We start from the raw sequence: 27,900 nt of genomic DNA, 5'->3' as shown, positions 1-27,900 counted from the left end.
AGGAGGAGGAGGAGGAAGAGGAGGAGGAGAAAGACTGTAGGGTATTTGGTGCTCTCTTAGCTTGCAGATGTTTCATGACCCAACTAGGTAAATTCATCAGTGCTAGAAGGGTTTGCTCCCTCTTTATACACAATGGCTTGCCCTGCCAGGGGTTGGTGGGGATGTGGTTCTCTCCTTGGTAGGAGAAAACCAAAGAGTTTTGGTAGGAGAAAACTACATCCACTAGTACTGATGACGTGATCTAGTCGGGTAAGGAAGCATCAACCTACCACCAAGTTCAGAGCTAGCATGTGTAAACAGGCAGCAAATCCCACCCTCCTTCATACTGATGATGTTACTTAGTTGGGTCATGAAATGTGTGCAAACAAACCTCCCCGCTCAGTCACCGCCGTTCAAAACCCTGAGCTTCAGAGATTCTATTAGCCTGCTCCAGTAAAATCAGGCTGTTCACAGCTTGCGATGCCAGTCAGGAATAGGAATAAGAAGAGGTTCTAAGAGGTTAGTGAAATGCAACACACAGCATCCCTGATCAGGCTAGCTCGCTTGGGATTCTGGGACTTGGAAGCCCAAGGCAACTGGAGGGCACCATATTGGAAAGAAATCTGGCTTAGGTTCAACCAGGGTTGCAATGAGAATACAGACTGGGTGCCACCTACTTCATCCTTCCGAAGATATTAGGGGGACACATACCTTTGGCCTTTTTCCCACCGAAGCAGCCTGCGTCATCTTTCTTTTTCTTATGAGTTCCTCCAAAACTGCCCAGCTGGTTACTTTCTAATTCTCGGAATTTGTCGGCGCCTGGAACTTCTTTGTGGACGTGGTAGGAGAGGTTCCTCATGATGCAGACACAATTCTCCACCGACTGAAGCGAGGTGCGGTTTCCCCAAGAGAAAGAAGGCAAGAAGACGTCAGAGAACCATCACAGAAGTCTTCAGAGATGCTGCAAAAGCTTTGAAAAAGTCAGGGGTCACAGCCTTCGCTCACTATTAAGGAGAAACTTCCCAACAGGGGAGGACAATCAACCAGTGGAACAGCTGGCCTTCAGAAATCCTGGGCGCTCCATCACTGGAGATTTTTGAGAACAGGCTAGACACTCACTTGTCTCAAATTGTACAGGGTCTCCTGCTTTTTTTTTTAATTGAAAAGTTTTAAAATACATTTTTGAATACAAACCCCCCCTCCTCCCCCCCTCTCCCCAACCCCTCCCTCCCTGCTTGAGCAGGGGGCTGGACTAGAAGACCTCCAAGGTCCTATTCTATTCTATTCTATTCTATTCTATTCTATTCTATTCTATTCTATTCTATTCTATTCTATTCTATTCTATTCTATTCTATTCTATTCTATTCTATTCTGCTCTTATTCTATTCTATTCTATTCTATTCTATTCTATTCTATTCTATTCTATTCTATTCTATTCTATTCTATTCTGCTCTAATTCTATTCTATTCTATTCTATTCTATTCTATTCTATTCTATTCTATTCTATTCTATTCTATTCTATTCTATTCTATTCTATTCTATTCTATTCTATTCTATTCTATTCTATTCTATTCTATTCCTCCAGGTCAAAAATATCTTTTAAAAAGGTTAAATCCTCATGTAATAAAAACCAGGCTTTCTTCTGCAAACTACAATTCACTTTCAGACGTGCAGCCCCGGGATTACCTTGTTATCCGTATCTTTTTTCCCCACTGCCGACTGCAAAGCATGGAGAAGAGCATCTACCAAACCGTCGCATTCTCGGAGTCTTCGTCGAGCTTCAGCGCCATCTGAACTTACATTCCTGCAATATAATAAAAACAACAACAACAACAATAATAACCATGTCACCTGACTTGCCAGCAGCTTTCCAATCAAACAAGCAAGTTCGCCCTTTAAGGGCACCCATTACAGGCGCCAAGACAATAACCGTTTTCAAGCAGTCAACCTTTTTTTTTTTTAAAAAAAAAGGTCATCCTTTTCGCCAAAGCGGTAGAGATAGTCCTCAATTTATAACAGTTCATTTAGTAACCGTTCAAAGTTGCAGCAGCGCTGTAAAAAAGTGGCTTAGGTCCTTTTTCCCCCACACTTTGCAGCATCCCCCTAGTTGCAACAACCGCATTACTAACTTTATTTATTATTTTTATTTATTTATTTTATTACATTTATATACCGCCCTATTCCCGTAGGACTCAGGGCGGTTTACAGGAAAAATTAAAAGCATAACATACAAAAATTAAAATCCGTTAAAACAATGAGTTAATTCAAGTCCCTGAAATTTAAAACTAAAACCCAATTAAAAATTAAAACCCCTCAGTCTGGGCCAGACAGCTTGAAGAGCCAAGTTTTCAGGTCCCGGCGAAATGAACAACTGCAGTGTTTCACTTAGCAACCGTGGCAAGAAAGGACGTAAAATGGGCCAAAATTCACTTAACAACTATTTCGCTGAGCAACAGAAATTTTGGACTCAACTTGGTGTTGTAAATTGAGGACTACCTGTATAACTGGGGAAAAATACATCTTTAAAAAGAAAAAAAACCCTGCATTTTTCACGCATAATTTCAATTCCTGTAGTTGTCATTTGGTAAACCGGGGGAGAAAAATATCTGATTTGAAATTTTCCTAAAGTGCGTCTGCTTGTCGTTCGGCAATCAGTTCCCACCAGTGTAATGACTCTGAGAAGGACAAAATCTTTTATTTTACTTTCCATCTGATCCGGCTTCAGTTAATATTTGTGAACAGACTAAGAGGATTGCCGGTGCGCAAAAGGAAAAGTTAAGCCCCATTAAAGACACACAGCAATTAACTAAAGCTAATTAGCTGAGCCTCTTTACAAAATGTAAACCAGAAAGCCAAATATATCTGGGTGATACTTTGAAGCCGTCACCATGATAGCCACTTCCAAATAGCTTGAAAAGAAATGCAGCTTATTTATTTAAAGCTTGAAGGAAGGGGAGAGAGGTTATTATTATTATTATTTATTTATTTTGTAAACCACCTGCAGCTGTGTGCAATTTTGGCCTCCCTCCCCCTCCTTTTTTTAAAAAAAAAAAAGTCTTTCCAGTGTACATTTTAATTGTCTCCGGTTCTGAATCCTCCGTCCTTCATTGGGAAACCGAACAGAATTTTAATGAAGAAATGATCAGATTACTTCCTTGAAACAATTCCCGCCTTGCTAATTTTCTGTCACCTCTTTGGAAGAGAATTTTAAGTGGATCGTTTAGGCCAATGCACTTCTGGAAACATCCAATTTGGGGGGGGGGAAGATATTAATGCTTCAGGAAAGCGATGTGAACGCTGGTTTTTATTATCGTACATTAGTAAGCATTGGAATTAATGTTCTAATTAGATGACAAAAGAGAAGAAGTGGAAAACCCCAGGGCAAACTTCATCGAATCCATAAAAATCACAGAAATATATATTTGGGGGAAAAAACAATTTATTCCCCGAAATTTAACCGAGGAGCGCTCAGTACATCCCTCTGCTTGAATCCTGCCAAGGGTAATAACTTCTTCAACTTTTCAATAATGTAACGTTCTCTCCTCGTTTGTGAAGTGACACGATTAGATGTCGATTTGTGCAAGAGACAATGAGATATCTATGCAGATTCTCAGTCTTCCAGGTCACGGCTGTCCCAAATGTGCTTTTTTATTTGTTTGTTTGTTCTTCAAAAGGCAACTGGACTTCCTTTGTTTTCCTTGAAGACGTTTCGCCTCTCCTCCGAGAAGCTTCTTTAGTTCTTTCGAAGCGAAACGTTTTCAAGGAAAACAACGAAAAGTCCAGTTGCCTCTTGAAAAAAAAAAGGCACCTTTGGGGACAGACAATGAGATAATTCAGCTTCCCACCACCACCACCAGGTATAGTATAGGTCAGGGCTCAGCAACCTGAAACAGTGAAAGAGCCACTCGGAACCGGTTCCCTCACAAAAGGAAAAACTGGGAGCCGCAAAAAATGTGTGTGCATGTGCGTACATGCACGCATGTGCAGAACAGGGTTTGACTGAAGAGGGGAGCCAAGGCGAGATATGCACCTACCCTGCATATTTGAATTGATTGAACTTTTTTAGTCCCACTTTTTTTTTTGGGGGGGGGGGACTGCACATGGCAGAGGACTGGGAGCCGCAGGAGATGGCTGAAAGAGCCGCATGCGGCTCCGGAGCCGCAGGTTGCAGACCTGTGGTATAGGTGGTACCTTACTCGATAGTAGTAACTGTGAGAGAGATCTTGGAGTCCTAGTGGACAGTCACTTCAATATGAGCCAGCAGTGTGCTGCAGCTGCCAAAAAAGCCAACACAGTGCTAGGCTGCATTAACAGAGGGACAGAATCAAGATCACGTGAAGTACTACAGTAATACCACTTTACAATGCCTTGGTAAGGCCACACCTGGAATACTGCATACAGTTTTGGTCACCACGATGTAAAAAAGATGTTGAGACTCTAGAAAGAGTACAGAGAAGAGCAACAAAGATGATTGGGGGACTGGAGGCTAAAACATATAGGGAAGGGTTGCTGGAATTGGGTATGTGTAGTTTAATGAAGAGAAGGGTGAGGGGTGACATGATAGCAGTGTTCCAATATCTCAGGGGCTGCCCCAAAGAGGAGGGAGCCAAGCTATTCTCCAAAGCACCTGAAAGCAGGACAAGAAGCAATGGATGGAAACTAGTCAAGGCGAGAAGCAACCTAGAACTAAGGAGAAACTTCCTGACAGTTAGAACAATTAACCAGTGGAACAACCTGCCTCCAGAAGTGGTGAATGCTCCAACACTGGAAGTTTTTAAGAAGAGACTGGACAGCCATTTGCCTGAAATGGTATAGGGTTTCCTGCCTGAGCAGGGGGTTGGACTAGATGACCTCCAAGGTCCCTTCCAACTTATTATTATTATTATTATTACCACCGGATTCACCCCCAAGATAACCACTCAAAACCTGAAATTATTTTCATGGCTTCTTAATTCCCAAATCTTATCAACGGATAAAATGTTCAGGGCCCAAAATCATGGATCCTTGTGCATATTCATACTTGTGAAGCTGCCCTCTTAGAAAAGGGCAGCTATTGTAGGACTGGTTTTATATCTGTCCACAAATTCCACCCTTACAATGTTGACATGACGAAGATAAGCCAATCTGCCATCTTGGCTCCTTAGACAACTAACTGTCTTCTCTAGCCCTATAGCCAGATATGGATTCATACCATCAAGCAAGATTTGAATACTGAATTCAGCACTGGAGCACTTCCGAGGACTGGAAAACTTTCATCTCCCAGTAATCCTGTGTCACCTTGGATTTGCAGCAAAGACTTCTGCTTAAAATTAGCCGAGGAAAAAGAAGTCACGCAGCGATACACTCGCACATTTTACTAGATGGATCGCCACTTGTGCATGGTCACTTGATTTCAGCAGCCAACTTCAGATCCTGTTTTGTGTTTGGCTTCTCTCTCTCTCTCTCTCTCTCTCTTTAAAAAAAAATCATTATTTGCCAGAATAAACAAGCTGACTTGGATTTAACCCATTTAATGTATTTTGCAAAACTTCCTTCCTTCCTTCATCCCTCCCTCCCTTTATATCTTCCCTTCTTATCCTCTCTCCCTCCCTTCCCTCTTTATTTCTTTCCCTTTGTTCTTATCCCTCCTTTCTTCTCTTTACTTTTCCCTTTGTTCTTATCCCTTTCTTCTCTCTTTACTTCTTTCCCTTTGTTCTTATCCCTCCTTTCTTCTTTACTTCTTTCCTTTTGTTCTTATCCCTCCTTTCTTCTTTACTTCTTTCCTTTTGTTCTTATCCCTCCTTTCTTCTTTACTTCTTTCCCTTTTTCTTATCCCTCCTTTCTTCTCTTTACTTTTCCCTTTGTTCTTATCCCTTTCTTCTCTCTTTACTTCTTTCCCTTTGTTCTTATCCCTCCTTTCTTCTTTACTTCTTTCCTTTTGTTCTTATCCCTCCTTTCTTCTTTACTTCTTTCCTTTTGTTCTTATCCCTCCTTTCTTCTTTACTTCTTTCCCTTTTTCTTATCCCTCCTTTCTTCTCTTTACTTTTCCCTTTGTTCTTATCCCTTTCTTCTCTCTTTACTTCTTTCCTTTTGTTCTTATCCCTCCTTTCTTCTCTACTTTCCCTTTGTTCTTATCCCTCCTTTCTTCTTTACTTCTTTCCCTTTGTTCTTATCCTTCCTTTCTTCTCTCTTTACTTCTTTCCCTTTGTTCTTATCCCTCCTTTCTTCTTTACTTCTTTCCCTTTGTTCTTATCCCTCCTTTCTTCTCTTTACTTCTTTCCCTTCATTCTTATCCCTCCTTTCTTCTCTTTACTTCTTTCCCTTTGTTCTTATTCCTCCTTTCTTCTCTCTTTATTTCCTTCCTCCCTCCCTCCCTCCCCTTCCCTCTTTTACCAAATACCTTCTTCCATCCTTCCTTCCCTCCCTACTTTCCCTCCTTCCTCCTCCCTTCCTCCTTCCCTCTCTTCCTTTTTTCTCCCTCCCTCATATTTCCCTCCTTCCCTTTTTTCTCCCTCCCTCTGTCCATCCCTCCGATGTATCCTGCAACTTGCAATTAAACATATATTCTGGGCCAAAGCCTAACAGTAGGATTGACCCTTACTAGGCTGGTCAGATTTGAAGATCTCCAGAAGACGCCTCTTTTATCTTTCTAACATCAGAAGTGCTTTTGCTGGGAAATCAAGTAAATGCCCTCTATCTACTATCTGGCCCAGTTTAGAAGAATTTCTTTGAGAGCTGCTTCTGAGCTTTGTGACTCCTTGCTTAAGGACACACTGCCCCCAACGTATCTTTTAAGTCTCCAGATTGGATCAACTCTTCCCTGATGATTTTCTACTGGGGGGGAAAAAAACCCCAACCACGTGAAGATTCAGACAGGGTTGTTAGCTGAATCCACCGATATATAATTACCATAAATATTGCAATTTGGTCAACGTTGTGTTGCAAATTGCTTTTTTTTTCTTCCCCCATAGCAATTTGGTGGTTGGGTTTATTGATGTTTTCTGCCTGGTTGCTTTTATGTTTAAATTGTTACTTTGGATGTTACCGTTCCCTGATCATCCATAGATACGAAGGGAAGATATACATTTTAAGCAATACAGCCAAACCCTGCTTCGTTGTGGGTAACACGGAATGATACCACGGTAGACTTCTGCTATCTCCTGTAGTCGTGTTATTTATTTTATTTATTTATTAGAGTTATGTACACAACTTGAAAGGCTAAATTACTGTTTTTTGTAATGGTCATGTCTTGTTGTGTTGGGCATGTGATAAGGCCCACCAGCACGGCACAAACATTTGGTGTATCGCAAACAAGAGGCTTTGTAAGTCTTTTAAGTACAGTGAAAAAGATTCTTAAGATTGACTAATTAATAAAATGTACAGTACATTCATTGGAAGAAGAACCGTGCATGTTTTGAAAACGGCTGTTTTTCAGTGCTGCTATGCACTTTTTCAAATGATCGGTGTTTCTCAAACTTAACCGCTTTAAGATGTGTGGACGTCAAATTCCCAGAATTCCCCAACCAGCATTCATAGATTTCAACTCCCAGAATTCCCCAGCCAGCAGTCCACATTTTAAGATGCTGACTGGGGAATTCTGGGAGTTGAATTCTATGTATTGTTATGGACTCACCCATATAGTGAGCTCTTGGCATAAATAAAGAATAACAAAATAACAGAGTTGGATGGGACCTTGGAGGTCTTCTAGTCCAACCCTCTGCTCAGGCAGGAAAACCCTATACCACGAGCAGGCAACCTTGGCCCCTTCATGACTCGTGGACTTCAACTCCCAGAATTCCTGAGCCACCATGGCTCAGCATGGAAACCTCTCCCTTTCCCCTCAGCATGGCTGGCTCAGGAATTCTGGGAGTTGAAGTCCACGAGTCATAAAAGAGCCAAGGTTGCCTACCCCTGCCCTATACCATTCCAGACCAATGGCTGTCATTATGACCGTTGCACGGTCCTGGGGGGGGGGGTGTCACGTGATCCCGTTTTGCGACCTTCTGACATGCAAAGTCCGTGGAGAAGCCAGGTTCGCTTAACAATTGTGTTACATCCGGTAGGAGATATAGGAATATAGCCAGCCGTACCAACAGGCTGAAAAATAGCTTTTATCCGTGGGCTGTTAGGCTTCTAAATAGGACATAATCTTATGCAGGATTGACTTGGGAAGCCGGTGTGTGGTTTAGTTGGTTCACATAGTGTGGTGGGATGGAGGGTTTGTTGTCACTTGTGTGTTGGGGGGAGAGAGCACGGGGGGGGGAGGCTCAGCTAATCTCAATGTACACATGTGGTACTTTGACAATAAAGGTTTATTATTACTAACGTAACAACGGCAGCAATTCTCTGAACGATGGCGGCACAACTGACTTGCTCAGTAACTGGGGGTTTGGGGCACAACCGTGGTCATAAATTGAGGGCTACCTGCCACCTTGCGAGGGTCTCTTTCCCCCTTTTGCTATTTGAGAGCTCGGAGGACACCCACCCCCCTAAAAAAACCCCTGGTTTCGAATCTTCAAAGGCGCCTTTGAAACTCAACCTTCCTCCAAGACCTACGCTGGCTCTCCCGCCTTGTTGGGCAGCTCAGAGACCCCCGCCTGGGAAGGAATGGCTGACGGGGGAGGGGAGTGGGGTGGGGGAGGGGGAGGAGTGGATGCCGGCTCCGCTCTGGCATTTTTAGTTTGCTTTGAAAGGCTGCTCTGGGGCTCAAGATGCCAGGCGTGTTTGTCACAACGCAGCGAGCGCGAATGGGGTCTCTCTTTTTTGTCACCTGGTGGAATGGAGAGAGGCTGAAGGCCAGTTGCGTTGGAGAAGACAGGGGTGGGATGTTGGCTGGATCGGATCCTTCCTTCCCTTCTTTCCTCTTCTATCCTTTCTTTTCTTCCTCTCCTTCCCCTTCCTTCCTTTTTTCCCATTCTTCCCTTTTCTTCCTTCTCCTTCCCTTCCCTTTCTTCATTCTCTTCTTCCCCTCTCCTTCCTTCCTTCTTTCCTTTCCCTTTCCCTTCCCTTCCCTTCCTTCATTCTCTTCTTCCCTCTCCTTCCTTCCTTCCTTTCCTTTTTCCCTTTTCTTCCTTCCCCTTCCTCCCTCCCTTCCTTTTCCTTACCTTTCCTTCCTTCATTCTCTTCTTCCCTTTCTTTCTTTTCCATTCTTCCCTTTTCTTTCTTCTCCTTCCTTCCTTCCTTCCTTCCTTCCCTTTTCTTCCTTCCTTTCCTTCCTTCTCTTCCCTCCTTCCCCCTCCCTCCCTCCCTCTCTTTCCTTTCTCTTTTTCCTTTCTTTTCCTTTCCTCCTCTCCTCTCCTCTCCTCCCTTCCCTTCCTTCTTCTTTTGGCTAGGCTTAAAAGTAAAAAGAGAAGCAAGACTTTTCTGAGCATCTCAACCTTTTGAATACACACGCACACGCGCGCGCACACACACACACACACACACACGTGAAGCCCTCAAAAATGCCCGAAACCGTGCCGTTGAAATTTAGCCATCTTTCGCTAAAAATAAAATAAAATAAAATAAAATAAAATTGGCAGCAGCGTTCGGCCCTTTGGAGGCAGGTTTCAAAGTGAACCCAGAGAAGCGCTTTTGTTTCTCATTTCCATTCGAAACGGAGACGCAGGCTGGAAAGAATTGTCTCTGCCTTTTCCGGTGACATCACTCTCCTAGCTTCTCAGAATGACCTTGAGAACACAACCGTCCTTCCAACGGAGCAGCAGTCCTTCAAAATGTCTCCCGCAGCTGCAGGATGTGACTTCGGCAATCACACACCTGCTCTAACTACTAGTCTAGGGCAGGGCTTTTCAACCTTTCCCCCCATTGTACCACTTTTAGGATAGGGCATCATCCCAGGACCACCGGTCGCCTAGCAAGGTGCCTGACCTATGGAACCATTTACCGGTTGAGCTCCGGAGGGCTCCCGACCTTCGCTCCTTCCGACGCGATCTAAAAACATATCTATTTAAGCAATCCGGTCTGGTCTGAGGGGTTTAATTTTAATTGTGGTTTTAATTTATCTTCTACATTTGGCCAGTAGGGCTTAATTTATTTTCAATTTTCTGTATTTGTGCATTTTGACATTTATGTCACTGTTCACCGCCCTGAGTCCTTAGGGAGAAGGGCGGTATACAAATCAAATAAATAAATAAATAAAAACTTGACCAAAAAAAAAAAAGGAAAAAGAAAAAAGTGATGAAGTACAGGCAGTCCTCGACTTACAACAGTTCGCTTCGTGACTGTTTGAAGTTACAATGGCACTGAAAAAAGTGCCCCCACAAGCCACAGCCGAGCGAGACACCTGCCTGCCTGCCTGCCTGGCGGCGTTCTTTTTCCTGTCCAAGGTTTGCATTGTTGTGAGCATTTCTGTTGAGGATTGGCAGCGGGGGTGGGGTGGGGGGTGTTTGGTTTTTATTCCCCCTGTCAGCTGGGTGGTTGCAGCAGGTTTTGGTCATGTCACATGACCCTGGGACACTGTGACCGTCATAAATATGAATCAGTTGCCAAGCATCTGAATGTAAATCACAAGACCCTGGAGATGCTGCAACATTCCAGCTGATTGGCGCTTCTTCTGGGCTCAGAAGCGCCAGGGTCAGCGCTGAGCTCCAGATGGAGCCTGGTGCTGACCCTGGCGCTTCTGCTGAGCCCTGACAGTCCCCAAAAAGTGCTGAGCCTGGCGCTTCCGCTGAGCCCTGACAGCCCTGCAGCTCCAGCCATCTTTTGCTCAAGCTTGTGCGGTGCTGCCACCGGTTCAGCTCATTCCCTTCCCCCGCTACCACTTTTCTAGGATGGTCGCATACCACCTGCCAGGTGCCAATGTACCACAGGTGGTACCCGTATCACTGGTTGAAAAGCCCTGGTCTAGGAGAGTTGAAGCTTTCAGCCTGGCATCGGGAGAGCTTATCCTTGGGTGCCTCCGAGAATCAAGAGAGAACAGCCTTGTTCCCCTTTGCCCTGTAGTGCCCCAAGGTGAAATACAGACCAAATCTCCTTTAATGTACCTTTCAAAGTTAGTCAAGAAGCATCAAAAGGCTGGGTGGAACAGGGCCGTGACTTTGCGGTTAAAAACGATGCATAATTTATGGCTATTTAGCAGGGAAGGCTTTATGTTGAACTCAAGGGGTTTCTACAGGGGCACAAAAGAGGTGGGTTGCTCAGGATGCAAAAGCCTTAGAACAACAGGGAGGTGCAGTGGAGGTTTGAGAAGAATGGAAAGTTAATTCAGATTCTCCTTGTCGGGCTCCTTATCGCCGAGAATGATAATGACTTCAGAGTAGTTTCTTTTATTTACCTGTAGACAGAATCTTGCCAGACTAAAGCAATTGTCTGCAATAACTATAGATCTACTCTGTGAACTGTAGTTTGCCAGAGTAGTTTGCTCTCTCCCTGTCTATCAAACACTCCACATTTGCTGCCTCTTGGCCCTCTGAGAAGCAGCCCTTCCCTCCTGGGAATCCAGACTCATTCCACCACACTCCTTCAGGTGTATTTTGGGAAACCGAAATATGTGGGCTGTGTTCACATTTAGAGTCTAGTTACTAGTACATTCGGTTGTCTGAATGTATTCCAACCCAATAAAGGGTTCGAGAAGAATCTATGTGGGGTTCTAGCAAGATTTTGGAGGTCAATGTAATCAAGGACAGCAGAAAGAAAGGGGAAAAAACAGGTTAGGGCTATACTGAACATTTCCACATTGGCTTCAGATGGCCACCTAACGTAGTGGTTAGAAAGTTGGGTACAACAATGCCGGTTCTCTACTCAACAGAATCAGGACGTGTGGGATATTTGCCCCAAATGTGAATCTTGATTTGGTAGCTTTCATAGGGAAAGATCTTCAGCCGGTTAGCAGAAAGACAACAGAAAGCGGTGGGATTTCTCCTGACAAGGTGAAGAAACCATAGACCAGGATTGACCTGGATTGCAAAATACATGTGGGTAGAAATTGTGTGGTTTAGCTCTACCACATCCCAAGCCACAGCAGCTCTTTTCTGCTCCACTCTCCCATCTCAAAGAGGGTGGTCACTGTAGGAATAGGAATGGCAGAAGGTGGGAGCAGAGTCAAAAGAGGCATCAGCCTAGCATCCCTACGTTACCACAACCCCTGTTGAATTCCATTGACCCTTATCTAACTCTAATCGGGTGCTGACCTCTAGTTGAGAAGATGGCTGTGGGTAGGCTTTTAGCAATAAATCAGCTTCATTGTGAACCTTCATTTATGGACCTCACCCTTCATGCCTGACAAGGAGTGAAAAATAAAAAGCTATAGTTCTTCTGGGACAAAACACACACACACACACACACACACACACACACACACACACACACACACAACACTTTTGGCGACATTAAAGAAATGGCTTTTCCTTGTTTTCTCAGTCTCCATAGCCCTTGAGTGTTTCTGAGATCTCAACTCCAGGAAATAACCAACTCTGATCCTACTTAGCTTTTCAAAATCAAGCAAAGGTCAGTTAGATATTGCCACCTAGCTGACCAAAGCCATTATTAGGCTGGCGACGGAATTAAAAAATTGTGCGTTCTGGAACGGCAGCAGCTGCTGTTGTGAGTTGTACACACGTGCTGTGAAGCGCCATCAATAAGTTATGGAGAACATGGTCTTAGCAACCTTGAGCTTTGAAAATCAGCTCCGGTTTCCCTACTTAATTGTATCCAAGCTTTTCTCCTCCGTGATCAAAAGAGAAAGGAAGTCTCCAGCAAGGCCCAAAAGAACTATATATATTTTGTTTATCCTAAGCTTCAAAGCAACTTGTATGTTTATCTTTACTATTCTTCACTAAACCTTGGGTTTTTAGCTCCAATGCTATGCTGGCACCTGTGTAAAGGACAAACATATGACTGCAAAATTTATTCTCAGCTGGTGTCCACCATGTTGGTGGCATGTTTAGAGATTCACAGCGGAGGGAAGCATTTATTTATCACACCACAGGAACATCAACACTAACAGATCTGACAATCTGGAGTTCTTACAGAGAATATTACTCCTCATGCACTAGTCACAGGGACAAACCGTAAAGAAGTGGGCCGGAAGATCAGCCAACTATGTTCAGTTTTACTCAAGATGCCATCAGGATTATATCCATCCACAGGAAACCCTATGATAGCTGGAAAATCAGAGCACTAGAAGGGATCGCCAAGGCCAGGGGTCAGCAACCTGAAACAGTGAAAGAGCCACTCGGAACCGGTTCCCTCACAAAAGGAAAAACTGGGAGCCACAAAAAATGTGTGCGCATGCGCGTACATGCACGCATGCGCAGAATAGGGTTTGACTGAAGAGTGGAGCCAAGGCGAGATATGCACCTACCCTGCATATTTGAATTGATTGGTTGAACTTTTTTAGTCCCACTTTTTTTTGGGAGGGACTGCACATGGCAGAGGACCAGGAGCTGCAGGAGACGGCTGAAAGAGCCGCATGCAGCTCAGGAGCCGCGGGTTGCAGACCTGTGGCCAAGGCCTTTCTAATTCAAGGCAAAATCCAAATTAAAGTATCTTCCAATAGGAGAGAATATTGGCAGCTCAGGGTTGGTGTTCCTTGGATGCTCTCTGAGCTTGCTGGTTTCCTTGCAGACGTTTCATTACCCAACCAGGTAACGTCGTCAGCGTTAGTGGCTGTGGTTTTCCCCTTCCAAGGAGAAACGTGGTAGGCGTTTCACTTGATTTTCTCCTATGGCCTTCTCCAGCCAAGGAGAGAACCACAGACATCGGCAGGGAAAGTGTCAGGCGCAAACAACAACATTCTCACATGAAGAGTGCAATTAGCCACTTTATTGCTTCTGCCTGTTATACAGGAATCTTCCCAGTCAGGCAGTTTGTTCCTGAGCTGGGCTAAATAAGGTTCAATGGCATTCAAAGGGAGTCAGACTTTGCCCTCTTTGAGCATATATAATGATTCCAGACATTCCTGATTGACCCCCCTGGCTCTCCTAGGTTTTCTCTGACAGCACATAAAGAGGAAGCAAACCACACACTCATTAGCACTGATGATGTTATCTAGTTGGGTAATGAAACGTCTAGAAGCCAACACCCAAGTTTAGCGAGTGCCAAGAATACTAAAACATCTTCAGACAAACAGCCAAAGGAAGTTAGCTATCTTCTTGTGTTATTCAGCTACAGTTAGTTATCATTCCAATGTCCCATGGTTACCTTACCCTAACTTTCCATCAGAATCTGCCCTCCTGAAGTTTAAAGATAATTTTTACCCTTCTAAGGTCCCTTCCAATTCCTATTCTATTCTATTCTATTCTATTCTATTCTATTCTATTCTATTCTATTCTATTCTATTCTATTCTATTCTATTCTATTCTATTCTATTCTATTCTATTCTATTCTATTCTATTCTATTCTATGCTAATTCTAATTCTATTCTATTCTATTCTATTTCTATTTCTAATTCTATTCTAATTCCATTCCATTCCTATCCTATCCTATCCTATCCTATCCTATCCTATCCTATCCTATCCTATCCTATCCTATCCTATCCTATCCTATCCTATCCTATCCTAATTCCATTCCATTCCATTCTCCATTCCTCTATTCTGTTCTGTTCTATCCTCTGCTATGCAAGGAAATGGGCAGATTCCTTTTTTGCAGTTGATCACCTGGTTCTGTTGGAGGCCAGCACAAAATCCTGCAATGGGAGGAATAATCCAATCTATTCCTGAGTTCCTTAACCATCTGTAGGAACCAGAGCTCTAAATTCAGAAAGCAAAAAAGGTCACTTCTAATGATTTGCTCGCTCACTCCGAGCAAACCTGGTGCATCGGTCTAAAAAATTTTTTTGCTATGCCTGGATCCTACACGGAAGGCTGTGTCTTCCTTTGGGGATTAATGATTATTCCAGCAACGAGGCACCGTCGAACGGTCTTCATTACTTTCTGCCTTTACGAAGCGATTCCCAGGACTAGCTGCTGGGCTGGAAAGTCCAAGCATGGGAGTGAACAAGAGATCCGGTAGGCCTGTATTAATCGATGGAAACGGGGCCGGAGTTCTCTCCAGCCTGGAGAAGATTTAATACAGTTCCTTTCATTAGCTTGGTCTGAACTATTAGCCCTCCTCGTAAAAGCCGAAAAATTGGAAGAGACTTGGAAACCAAATCCAGAAAGAAAACATTTTTTTTAAATCAGCTGTACGCAAAGGTTTCTCCAGCCGAAGGAGAAATGCAGAATTTTTGCCAGCTCTCTCGATCTCCTGGAAATCTTCTTCGATTTGAATCTGAAAGTAGTCCTTGACTTACGGCCACAATGGAGCCCAAATATGCAAATATAACACAGTGGTGTTTCTCCATCTTGTGATGAGTGGGCTTCGAACTCCTAAGAAGTTTTTACTGGGATGGCCAGTGCTAAGAATTCTGCAAGTTGAAATCCATACATCTGCAAATTCTCTCTTTTTTCCTTTTGCAAATTTTTACATTATTTTTTCCCCCATACAATTCGATAGTACTTGTTCAACGAACGTGTTGTCTGAGTTTATCATTCACTAATACCGTATTTTCCGGCATATAAGATGACTGGGCGTATAAGACGACCCCCTACATTTGCTGTTAAATTATAGGGTTTGGGCTATACTCGCCGTATAAGACTACCCCTCTTCCAACGCACAACAAATAAAAATTAAAAAACATCAGATTTGATTTTAATATGGTAATTTTAATTCAAATGCTTATGACATGCAGGTACTTAGTAGGAAAACTGTCACTTATAAACATAAGGCTGTTTGTCATCAAACATGTAAACATAAAACAGTGCAAGTGGATTAAACTTTTCCTAATTCACTCTAAAGCTTTCCCTGCGCAGACCAAATGGGAGATCCGCTCCAGGTTTTCCAGCCAGCCCTGTCGCTAAAGTTTCAGCACCCGGTGTATAAGACAACCCCTGACTTTTGAGAAGATTTTCATGGGTTAAAAAGTCATCTTATACGCCAGAAAATACGGTACAAATTTAATTCCTAATCCTTTATTCTTTTCTCCAGCCATTGATAAAACAAGTCCCAAGTTTGAAAGTATTCTGTTTCTTCTTTTTCTTTCAACGTCAGAGTAAGTCTGTCCATTTCTGCACATTCTAATATTTTTTTAAATTATTTCTTCCTCTGATGGTAATTCTTCCTTTCCCCAATATTGTGCAAATGTGATACTTGCCGCTGTTATCACGTGTAAAATCAAATATAGACTTTGTTTATCAATCTTTTCTGGCATAATAACCTAATAAAGCCCTACATGGCCTGGGTCCGGGATATCTGAGGGAACACCTGCTGCCGGCATCAAACGCCCTTCGCCCAGTGCGCTCCCACAGGGAGGGTCTGCTCAGGGTCCCGCCGGTAAGAGATTGCCGGCGGGTGACACCCAGGGATAGGGCCTTCTCGGTGGGAGCGCCTGCCCTCTGGAACCAGCTGCCGGTGGAGCTGAGAACTGCCCCCGACCTCCGATCATTCCGCCGGGGCCTGAAGACCTGGCTCTTCGAGCTCTCGGGCCCAGGCTGAGGAGAAATTTTAATTTGGGGTTCTTTTTAATCGACTACAGGGTCAATTTAATATTTTTTAATTTGGTTCTTAATTTTTGTATTTTGGATTTTTAATTCCCTGTAAACCGCCCTGAGTCCTCAGGGAATAGGGCGGTATATAAATATAACTAAATAAAATAAATAAAAAAAGTTCAACATTTAACATCTACATGTTTAAAATCTACATGTTTTCCCAACATCTTTTCTTGCCAAGCATGTATTTTGTCCACTACCTCTTTGCTTTAACACGTCTACCATACATGATGATAAGTACCTGACTTATGTTTACGTTTCCAACGTCTATCTGACATATTTTTAAACATTTTTGCTAATCTTTGCTGGTGGGCAAATTTTCTTATTCGGGCGTGGCTGTAGCCTCTTCAAGAAGTTGGTCGGCAGTTTTTCAGGGCCAAATTTTCAGGTGTTGCTCCAGGAATGGCGGGGGGGGGGAGGAGAGAAGGACGGCTGCCTAATCCCACCTCCCAATCCTAGGAAAATCTCTCTGAGTGAACATTAATTTGTCCCAAAGCAAAAGGCACTCAGGATCTCACAATATAAGCTGCTTTTGCTATGCTAGGAACGTGCCTATTTAGGAAGCCTTTAGCATTCAGCAACAGGAGGCCAAAAATAGCATGCTTAAGTTTGGCAAGGTGTTAAAAGTTGCACGAGAGCCAGTTCTCAGGGATTGCAGGACTTTGGAATGTTCACGTCAGCCCCTCACCTTGGTGTCAAGTTTACCCAACTGCAATGGCAACAATAATATTTTTAAAAAGAAAAGTAGCAATGCAGATGGGGGAGGAATTAGCAGAATAACCAAGTTGGAAGGGACCTCGGAGGTCTTCTAGTCCAACCCCTTCCTCAGGCCGGAAAACCCTATACCGTTTCAAACAAATGGTTTGTCCAATTTCTTCTGAAAAGCCTCCAGTGATGGAGCACCCACAACTTCTGGAGGCAAGCAGTTCCACTGATTTAATTGTTCTCACTGTCAGGAAATTCCTCCTTAGTTCTAGGTTGCTTCTCTCCTTGATTAGTTTCCATCCATTGCTTCTTGTTCCCACTTCAGGTGCTTTGGAAAATCAGTTGACCCCCCCCCGCCCTCTTCTTTGTGGAAGCCCCTCAAATATTGGAACACTGCAGTCCTCTCTCCCCTAGTCCTTCTTTTCACGATTATACTGTGATGTGTACATTTATATGTATTTATTCCATTCCTTTTTCCCACTTTCTTTTGTTTTTCTGTGGCTTTTCACTTATTTTTCCCCCCACCGGGAATTTGTCTCTGTTCAAGAAGAAATTAAAAATACCCATCTATTTGTTTCTTGCATGGATGATGAATCAACATTTGTCACTTCTCCGTCAGCATTTACAAATCTCTATTATTATAGGATGCCTGGATGCCGAGTTACAGAAGCACATAAAGTACATGCTGAGTGATTCATTTCATTTTCTCTGCTTTATTTATATCGGCCTAAAAACTGATCAAATGTAAAACAGAATGTCTCAAAATGAGGTCAATGTCCCCCCCTCTACTAGCACCACTCTATTTCTTGCTGCACATACCCAGACATGCTGCTGGTTGGTTCAAAGGCCCAAAAAAAATGCAGTATGATGGATGGATGGATATGATAAGACAGACAGACAGACAGACAGATATGGATAGACAGAGATTGATGGATTTATAATAAGAGCTGGATGAATGGATAGAGAACGGAGATAGATAGGTAGAGACAGATGGTGGATAGACAGACAGACATGTGACAGAGATTGATATGTATAAAAGAGATGGATGAATGGATAGAGAATGGACAGAGATATATAGAGATAAATGATAGGATAGATCAGGGGTCACCAATCCCCCGGTCCATGGACCGGTACCGGTCCATGGCATGCCAGCAACCAATCCGCACAAACAAGCAAAGCCCCATCCGTGGGATGCAGGCAGCAGACGAAACCACACATCCACCGGTCCACGAAAAACCTCTCTCCATGGAACTGGTCCCTGGTGCCCAAAAGGTTGGGGACCTCTGGGATAGATAGATAGATAGATAGATAGATAGATAGATGATAGATAGATAGATAGATAGATAGATAGATAGATAGATAGATAGATAGATAGATAGATAGATAGATAAACAAAAAGAAATAGTACTATTGGACAGTGTGAATACCCAGGGGATGGGGGTGTGGGAATTTATCTTTTAACCAAGCAAGCTTTCGCACGGGAAAACTCAGCGCTGATTTCGCTTCTTCGGTTCTGAGATGCTGTACCCAATAAAGTTTTTGCCCGCTGGGATGTAATTGCCTTCAGGATCCCTTTTGTTGGGTTTGCTAGTTGGATTGATGACAGCAAGACTGTTGCTCTACAAGCACAGACACCAGCACCCACCTGTGCAGCTGAAGGCAATTTCTGCTTTGTTTCCCTCCCTTTGGCCCATGGAGACATTGTATGGACCCCCTTTCTCACCTCAAACATCCCGACGTGTTCTTGAAGACTGTACTCCATTCCGCATCTCTAGGCTTCGAATCTTCGTTTGGCTCATTCTCCCACCCCGAATGAGGGATGATGACCTCATTGGTCAGCGTCTGAAGACCGTGGTTAATGATCACCATTTTGAGGGGTTCGTAAGATGACAGGTTCCAAAGGGTGCCTTGAGTAGGAGGAAAGAGTGAAAAAAATAGTCAATAGAAATGTCCAGAAACCACTATATAGGCTTATGTGTTTGTTTTGTTTCCCATCTTTATTATTTTGACAAATAAGTCAAGGTGGCAAACACATCCAACACACCTTGCTCCTCTTTATTTTTCCCCACAACAATCCTGTGAGGTGGGTTGAGTTGAGAGTTGTCAGTTGGCTTTCATGGCAAAGCGAGGATTTGAATTCAGGATCTCCCAAATTCTAGTTTGGTGCCTTAACCACTTAGATTCAACTGGCTCTAGGTTTGCAGTGTGGGTCAGAGTTGCAAATGGAATGTAATGTGATTCTAACATTGTGATCCAAAGAGAACAGTCCTTTGGGCACTCAGGCAAATTGGCCATCAACAGGCACGTAGAGATAAACAACATCTACATACCACTCAAGAGAGAGACAATCAAAAGCAATCAAAATGCCAAAAAGGAAACGACACTGATGATGATGATGATGTTTTCAAGCAAACAATCAAGCTGAGAGAGCACCCAAGACCCTACAGTCCTCCTTTTCTCCACAAACCCACCCCCTTCTAGCACTGATGATGTTCCCTAGTTTGGTAATGAAACATCTGCAAGAAAACCACCAAGCTCAGAAAGCACCAAGGACCCTATAGTCCTTCCTTCCTTCCTTCCTTCCTTCCTTCCTTCCTTCCTTCCCTCCCCTTCCTCCTCTCCATAAATTCCACCCCCTTCTAACACTGATGATGTTCCCTATTTGGATAATGAAACATCTGCAAGAAAACCACCAAACTCAGTAAACACCAAGTTCAACCCCACAGTTGAACCCTGAGCTACAAATATTCCCTTTTATCAAAACTCACATTTCCCCCAAACAATTGGGAAAGAAAAGTTCCTGAATGGAACCATTTCCTACTCTGGATTGGAATTTATATTTAGGATTCAACACCTTCCCTCATCCACAGGGCAACCGCATTCCATCCTTTCAGGAGTATCATTAAAACAAACATGTCCCCACAGGAATTTTATCTTCAACTGCCCAACCGCTTTAAGTGGCACTTCAGCTCCAGAGCTAGACAAGGCAAACAGATCTTGGATGATTTAAAACAGAGATCCCCAACCTTGTGGGCCCCAGGGACCGGTTGCATGAAGAGAGGTTTTTCCATGGACCGGAGGGTGTGTGGTTTTGTGTGCTGCCTGCATCCCACCTATGGGACTTTGCTTGTTTGTGAAGACCGGTTGCTGGCATGCCGCAGCCCAGTACCAGGGGTTAGCGACTCCTGATTTAAAACTTATCTCGGTCCAATCACCTCCAAGATGGAGAAAGCAGGAGACAGAAGATGGGGGCAAGCAGGATGAAATGCTGTGGACATTCTGGTGTGAAGCTGTAAAGCAGGGGTCTTCAAACGTGGCCCTTTTATGACTTGTGGACTTCAACTCCCAGAATTCCTCAGCCAGCGTGCAGTTTTGCCATGATGCATCTGGCCCGCAGGCTAGCAGTTTTTACACCCCTGCTCTGGAACTTTGAGATGGAATCTGCCTTCAAACCTGATCCCTTCGGAGAGATCCAGCTAATGGGCCAAATGTCAAGAGATTGTCCGAGCCGTCACCTCCAAGATGGAGAAAGCAGGAGACAGAAGACGGGGGCAAGCAGGATGAAATGCTGTGGACATTCTGGTGTGAAGCTGTAAAGCAGGGGTCTTCAAACTTGGCCCTTTTATGACTTGTGGACTTCAACTCCCAGAACTCCTCAGCCAGCGTGCCTGGTATAGGGTTTCCTGCCTAAGCAGGGAGTTGGACTAGAAGACCTCCAAGGTCCCTTCCAACTCTATTATTCTATTCTATTCTATTCTATTCTATTCTGTTCTGTTCTGTTCTGTTCTGTTCTGTTCTGTTCTGTTCCGTTCCGTTCCATTCTATAATCTATTCCAGTCTACAATCTATTCTATTCTATTCTATTCTATTCTATTCTATTCTATTCTATTCTATTCTATTCTATTCTATTCTATTCTATTCTATTCTATTCTATTCTTTCCTATTCCTATTCCTATTCTATTCCTATTCTATTCTATTCTATTCTATTCTATTCTATTCTATTCTATTCTATTCTATTCTATTCTATTCTATTCTATTCTATTCTATTCTATTCTATTCTATTCTATTCTATTCTATTCATCAAGGAGAGTATCTTGATCTAGAAATAAGGAGAGATTTCCTGACAATGAGAACAATTGATCAGTGGAACGGCTTGCCTCCAAAAGTTGTGTATGCTCCATCCCTGGAGGCTTTCAAGAAGAGATTGGACAGCCACTTGTCTGGAATGGTATGGGGTCTCCTGCTTGAGCAGGGGGTTGGACTAGAAGATCTCCAAGGTCCCTTCCATTTGTTATTCTGTTATTCTCTGGCCAGTGAATGGTGAGATGACAAGAATTGGGGGGGAAAAAACTATTGCTGCTGCTGGCTCAGCGTCACACAGATTAGTTCTCAAGAAATGCACAAAAAATCAGTCTGCGCTCACCAACCAGCCAATTATCTTTGATTTCTTCCCAGGCAGTTATCGTAAAGGGCCGAACATTTCCAACCCAATGCATTTCAAAACCAACTACTGCAAGCCTCAAATTCAGGAGCAAAAAAAACACTAACAAAAAAAACCCCACAAGGTTATTATGATTATTATTTGAAGATTGTAATTGCCAAACACAATTTGAGAACGAGGAGATGCTGCATTCTATATTCAATTTGTGTAAATAATTCAATTTGCAGGGCCGGGAATGAAAAGATTTATCCAAATGTTTGCCTTTGTAATGTGCTGTGGAGACTCACAACAATTAAAATAACCTATCAAATCGCTTGGAAGATCGATTTGATCAATGCTTTTTTTTTTGGCAAGGTAGAGAAACAAGTGGTCACTTTCCAAATGCATAAATAACTTGTAGGTCGGCTTAGGGAATGTTCAAGCCATCTCACTAGGGTTTGTTTAACAAACCACGTTTATAAATGTTGCTTGGCATAAGAAGGGTGTGAAGTCATTGTTTTTGTTAAATAGGTCAGTCAACACACACTGAGATAGAGGAGACTGTCAAGAAACCAAGTTGGTCATACTAATTCAGAGAAGAGCAACTAAGATGATCCAAGGTCTGGAGACTAAAACATACGAAGAACGGCTGCAGGACTTGGGTTTGGCTAGTCTAAAGAAAAGAAGAAATAGGGGAGACATGACAGCAGTCTTCCAGTATTTGAGGGGCTGCCACAAGGTAGAGGGGGTCAGCAAAGCACCAGAGGGAAGGACGAGAAACAATGGTTGGAAACTGATCAAGGAGAGAAGCAACCTGGAATTAAGGAGAAACTTCCTGACAGTGAGGACAATTAACCAGTGGAACAGAAGTTGCCTCCAGAAATCATGGGTGCTCCATCACTGGAGGTTTTTAAGAAGAGGCTGGATAGACACTTGTCTGAGACGGTATAGGTTCTCCTGCTTGAGCAGGGGGCTGGACTAGAAGACCTCCAAGGTCCCTTCCGGATTCTATTCTATTCTATTCTATTCTATTCTATTCTATTCTATTCTATTCTATTCTATTCTATTCTATTCTATTCTATTCTATTCTATTCTATTCTATTCTATTCTATTCTTCATTCCATTATTCTATTCTATTCTATTCTATTCTATTCTATTCTATTCTATTCTATTCTATTCTATTCTATTCTATTCTATTCTATTCTATTCTATTCCATATTTTCTATTCTATTCTATTCTATTCTATTCTATTCTATTCTATTCTATTCTATTCTATTCTATTCCATTCCATTCCACTCCACTCCACTCCACTCCACTCCACTCCACTCCACTCCACTCCTCTCTATTCTGTTCTGTTCTGTTCTGTTCTATTCTATTCTATTCTAATTCCTTATTTCTATTCTATTCTATTCTATTCTATTCTATTCTATTCTATTCTATTCTATTCTATTCTATTCTATTCTATTCTATTCTATTCTATTCTATTCTATTCTATTCCATTCCATTCCATTCCATTCCATTCCATTCCATTCCACTCCACTCCACTCCACTCCACTCCACTCCTCTCTATTCTGTTCTGCTCTGTTCTGTTCTATTCTATTCTATTCGTAATTGTTAAGGGAATCTTTGCAGTTGTTAAGTTAGTCACACGGTTGTTAAGTGAATCAAGGGCTTCCCCCTTGACTTTGCTTGTTGGAAGGTCTCAAAAGGGGATCACCTGACCTCGGGACACTGCGGCCGTCATAAATATGAGCCAGTTGCCAAGCGGCCAGATTTTGATCCCATGACCGTGGGGAGGGGTTCACTTCCCAACCACAGGGGGGCAAAAGGTGGTAAAATCAGACCTGCCTCCCTTAACGACCCAACTGCGATCATGGGTTAAGGAGTGCCTGTATATTCAGCGCAGACCCAGAAGTGGCATTTCTGCTCTACAGACATGGTGCTTCCTTTGCCCCCAAGCTCTGAGGCACTTTCAAACTCTCCCAAGAATTACTCTGCGATAAATACCCTGAGGGGGAAAGAAAAGATGCTCAGTTCCTCCAGCTGTTCTTCCAAGGGAGGGTAATGAGTTTGCCGCAACCCAATCTCCACGGGGAAACTGTAATGCCACACCTAGTTTCATCCCTCGGAGAAAAGTCAGGCCATACGCTGCTTTCTCAAATCCCGTTTTCTTTCCTTTAGGGCCTCCTTGTTCTCATTCTGCTCCGTGCTGAGAATCAAGAGAACGATCAGCGGAGATACAAGATTCTCTTGGAACCTGAGGGGGCCACGTCCAAGTTGAGGCATAAACAAAAATGTTATGAATTGTGGCTGAGGCGACTGACAGTGTAACCTGGAACAGTGTGAGTTTGCTGACTGCACCGCCCCCAGTTTTAATCTAGGACAGGGGTCTTCAAACCTGGCCCTTTTAGGACTTGTGGACTTCAATTCCCAGAATTCCTCAGCCAGCATGGGGGAACTCTGGCCCCTTCATGACTTGCGGACTTCAACTCCCAGAATTCCTCAGCCAGCATGGGGGAACTCTGGCCCCTTCATGACTTGTGGACTTCAACTCCCAGAATTCCTCAGCCAGCATGGGGGAACTATGGCCCCTTCATGACTTGTGGACTTCAACTCCCAGAATTCCTCAGCCAGCATGCCTGGCTGAGGAATTCTGGGAGTTGAGGTCCACAAGTCATCAAAGGGCCAAATTTGAAGACCCCTAATCTAGGAAAAGGCACGAAGAGAACTCCAAAACCACCACTTCACATGTCCACCAGTGAGACCTGAAACCTAATGTGGCTGTGGATGTTCACCCCTTTGGATTCACTTGGCTGGTTAAGAGCAGCCTTCATTATAATTTTCAGGGAGGTTCCTCCATGAAAACTGCACACTAAGAAGTGGAAACAAAGTAGAATGTGGTGCTTCTTCAAGGGGAGAAGAGACTTCTTGATGATCAAGTTGGGGAGTGAGTGGAATTGAAGGCACTAGTAGCACTTTTAAGATCATACAATAGCTTTCAAGTGAGAATCGTCCTCAGCTCTTCCCAAAAATGCTATCTAGGATCAGACCTATTTAGAAGTTGGATGGGAGGTACCAGGATGGCTGAAAGGAGGAAAAGGAAAAAGAAGAGGAAAGGGAAATGGAGAAGGAGAAGAAGAAGGAGAAGAAGGAGAAGAAGAAGAAGAGGAGGAGGAGGAGAAGGAGGAGGAGGAAGAGGAGGAGGAGGAGGAGATTCAACTACTGACCTGTAATGAGTTCTCGTACTTCCATATCACTCGTCTTGCGCAACAACCTGATCAAAGCCGGGATCCCATCACAGTTCTTGATGGCCACTTTGTTCTCATTGTCCTTCCCATAAGATATGTTCCGGAGGGCCCCGCATGCTTTGCGGTGGACCTCAGGCTTAGGATGGTCCAGCAGGCCCACCAGGATGGGAATGCCCTTGAGATGCCTCACGTCCTTCTTGATCTTATCATTCTCGTAGCAGAGGTGCTGGAGGTAGGCAGCGGCGTTCGATTTCACGGGATCAATGGGGTGGCTGAGCATGGCGATGACTTCGGGCAGATCCGGATCACGCCACCGGGGGTCTTTGCGGATGCTGTCAATGGAGGGGGAGCGCTTGCCCAGGCGGTCAATGCTAGCCATGCTGCCCCTCTCGGGCTGCGCCAAAGGCGCCGCGTAGCTGCCGTGCAAGTATGGGATCCGCTCGTTGACGATTTCGCTCTCGATGGGATCCTCATAACTCCTGTCGAGAAAGCAACCACAGTAGAGGATGAGTTGTTTATTTTAGCATCTAGTTTAATGAAGAGAAGGGTGAGGGGGGACATGATAGCAGTGTTCCAGTATCTCAGGGGCTGCCCCAAAGAAGAGGGAGTCAAGCTATTCTCCAAAGCACTGGAAGGCAGGACAAAAAGCAACGGATGGAAACTAATCTGTCTCCATGGAGCATGTCTTGACCAAGATCCTGTCCTGACCATGATCCTTACCAACCTGGCTTATACATGCCCAGCTAGATCATTGCCAGAGCCACCAGCTTGCTCACGAACAGCGAGAAGCCTGTCTGATATAGTTATCTAGGATGGGAGGTTGTCCCTTCCATGTGGTTATTATTTTAGGTGGTCACGGAACCCCAACATTGGAGAACTCCCAGTTTCACAGCTGGTGACAAAGACGCCCCTTGCAGTGGGCTTTATGGCTTACGCAAAGCCAGGATTAAATGAACCACGGCTTAATAAGGCAAGAATCCCAGCGCCCATCTTTGGCACGTTTTCCAGCCAAGACAAAACTACAGCCACCTGCCAAATTTGTGCATTTCCGTTTCTTGGCTTCGGAGCGTTGCAACAAAAGCCCACCGCAGAGAGATTATTTATTTTTTTCTTTCTTTCCAAATGACTCTGTGCCCTGAATAAACCTGGATTATATTAGCAGAGCCTACAGTAAAATGTAAAAGGTGGTCACTTCCAAGTCCATCACCTTACAAAGGATCCGGTTGGGTCAGAATAATAAGTTTGGACTTGGTTTTTTTAACATCCTGAAATAAACTAAGCAGGATGTTTGACGAATAGGAAAGTTTTTTTAAAAAAAATGAAGAAAGGAAGGAGGAAGGAAGGAGAGAAGGAGTCGGAGAAAGCTTTTAGGAACATCCTTATTGCAAATATGTATAATTCATTAGTTTCCCAGGCTGCAATTTACAGTGTCTCAACAGCCATTATGTCTGCTTTTATGCAGGAGAGCTGTTTCCATTCTTCAGCAGAAAAGAAGATAATAATGTTACATTCATACTAATATTTTTCCTTGTAAGAAGCGAAAAAAGCTTTCCCTGAATACTAAAGAACGCCCAGGTAGAGCTAAATGGAGGTTCCCTCCTTCATTCGGAGTGAGATGTGTATGCTTTAAACCCGGCTCAAAAAAGCCGAACTCTTTCCTTCTTCTTAAATCCAGCAAGTTTAATTGTGCATCTTGCCAAACCCCTAGAGAGGCACAGAGCATCTGCTTCAACCCCCAGCTGGTTTTTTTCCCCCATCTTTCTCTTCTCATCGATTTCCTTCCTTCCTTCTGCTCCGGGGATGGAGATGGCAGGAAGAAGAAGTGGGTCTGTTTCAATGAACGGTTCACAGTCAGGCCAAGAGGAATCAGAGGAGAAAGAAAGAAGGAAGGAAGGAAGGAAGGAAGGGGGGGAGAGAGGAGAGGAGAAAGAGAAAAAGAAAGAGAGAAAGAGAAAGAAAGAAAGAAAGAAAGAAAGAAAGAAAGAAAGAAAGAAAGAAAGAAAGAAAGAAAGAAAGGAAGGAAGGAAGGAAGGAAGGAAGGAAGGAAGGAAGGAAGGAAGGAAAGAAGGAAGGAAGGAAGGGGGAGAGAGAAGAGAGGAGAAAGAAAAAGAGAGAAAGAAAGAAAGAAAGAAAGAAAGAAAGAAAGAAAGAAAGAAAGAAAAAGAAAGAAAGAAAGAAAGAAAGAAAGAAAGAAAGAAAGAAAGAAAGAAAGAAAGAAAGAAAAAAGAAAGGAAGAGAAAGAAAGAAAGGAAGGAAGGAAGGGGGAGAGAGAGGAGAGGAGAAAGAGAAAAAGAGAGAAAGAGAAAGAAAGAAAGAAAGAAAGAAAGAAAGAAAGAAAGAAAGAAAGAAAGAAAGAAAGAAAGAAAGAAAGAAAGAAAGAGGGAGGGAGGGTGGGAGAGAGGGCGGAGGAGAAAGAAAGAGAAAGAGAAAGAGAAAGAGAAAGAAAGAAAGGGAGAGAGAGAGAGGGGGGGGAGAAAGAAAGAGAAAAAGAAAGAGTAAGAGAAAGAAGGAAGGAGGAGAGAGAGGAGAAAGATAAAGAAAGGAAGGAAGGAAAGAAGGAGAAGAGAGAGGGGAGGAGAAAGAAAGAGAAAGAGAAAGGAAGAAGGAAGGAAGGAAGGGGGAGGGGGAGAGAGAGGGGAGGAGAAAGAAAAAGAGAAAGAGAAAGAAGGAAGGGAGGGAGGAAGGGAGAGAGAGGGGGGAGGAGAAAGAGAAAGAAAGAGAGAAAGGAAGGAAGGGGGAGAGAGAGGGGAGGAGAAAGAAAGAGAAAGAGAAAGAAGGAAGGAAGGAAGGAAGGAAGGGGGAGGGGAGAGAGAGAGGGGAAGAGATAACCTTAAGGCTTCTTTGACTTGTCAACTGAAAGCAAGCAAGTCTTTGGCACCTCTGCCTCCTCCAGCTTTCTCACCTGTGCACAGGTGAAGAAATCAAGGGATCCTCACACTCGTGTACAGATCAGGCTCTGTTCCACGGCAGGTACCAGCACTTTACTTTTGATCTTCCAGCGTCGGCTTGGAGGAATGCATCACCCCAACGAGAGCAGCCGGCTGAC

General features: G+C 43.6%; 1 protein-coding gene across 1 annotated transcript in view; it reads right to left on the bottom strand.

The window, feature by feature from the left end:
- Window positions 1-27,900, bottom strand: part of ARVCF (ARVCF delta catenin family member) — a gene marked incomplete at both ends in the record, with an annotated part of 139,499 nt that overhangs the window by 21,942 nt on the left and 89,657 nt on the right. Inside the window, 4 exons of the mRNA XM_081338662.1 lie at window positions 687-862; window positions 1,666-1,783; window positions 18,910-19,093; window positions 24,834-25,333. Of these exons, the coding sequence (XP_081194788.1) occupies window positions 687-862; window positions 1,666-1,783; window positions 18,910-19,093; window positions 24,834-25,333 (978 nt within the window). The remainder of the gene's footprint in view (window positions 1-686; window positions 863-1,665; window positions 1,784-18,909; window positions 19,094-24,833; window positions 25,334-27,900) is intronic.

The sequence above is a fragment of the Vipera berus genome, assembly GCF_964194415.1.
Source record: "Vipera berus genome assembly, chromosome: 14".
NCBI lineage: Eukaryota > Metazoa > Chordata > Lepidosauria > Squamata > Viperidae > Vipera > Vipera berus.
This window is presented reverse-complemented; position numbering and strand designations above follow the sequence as displayed.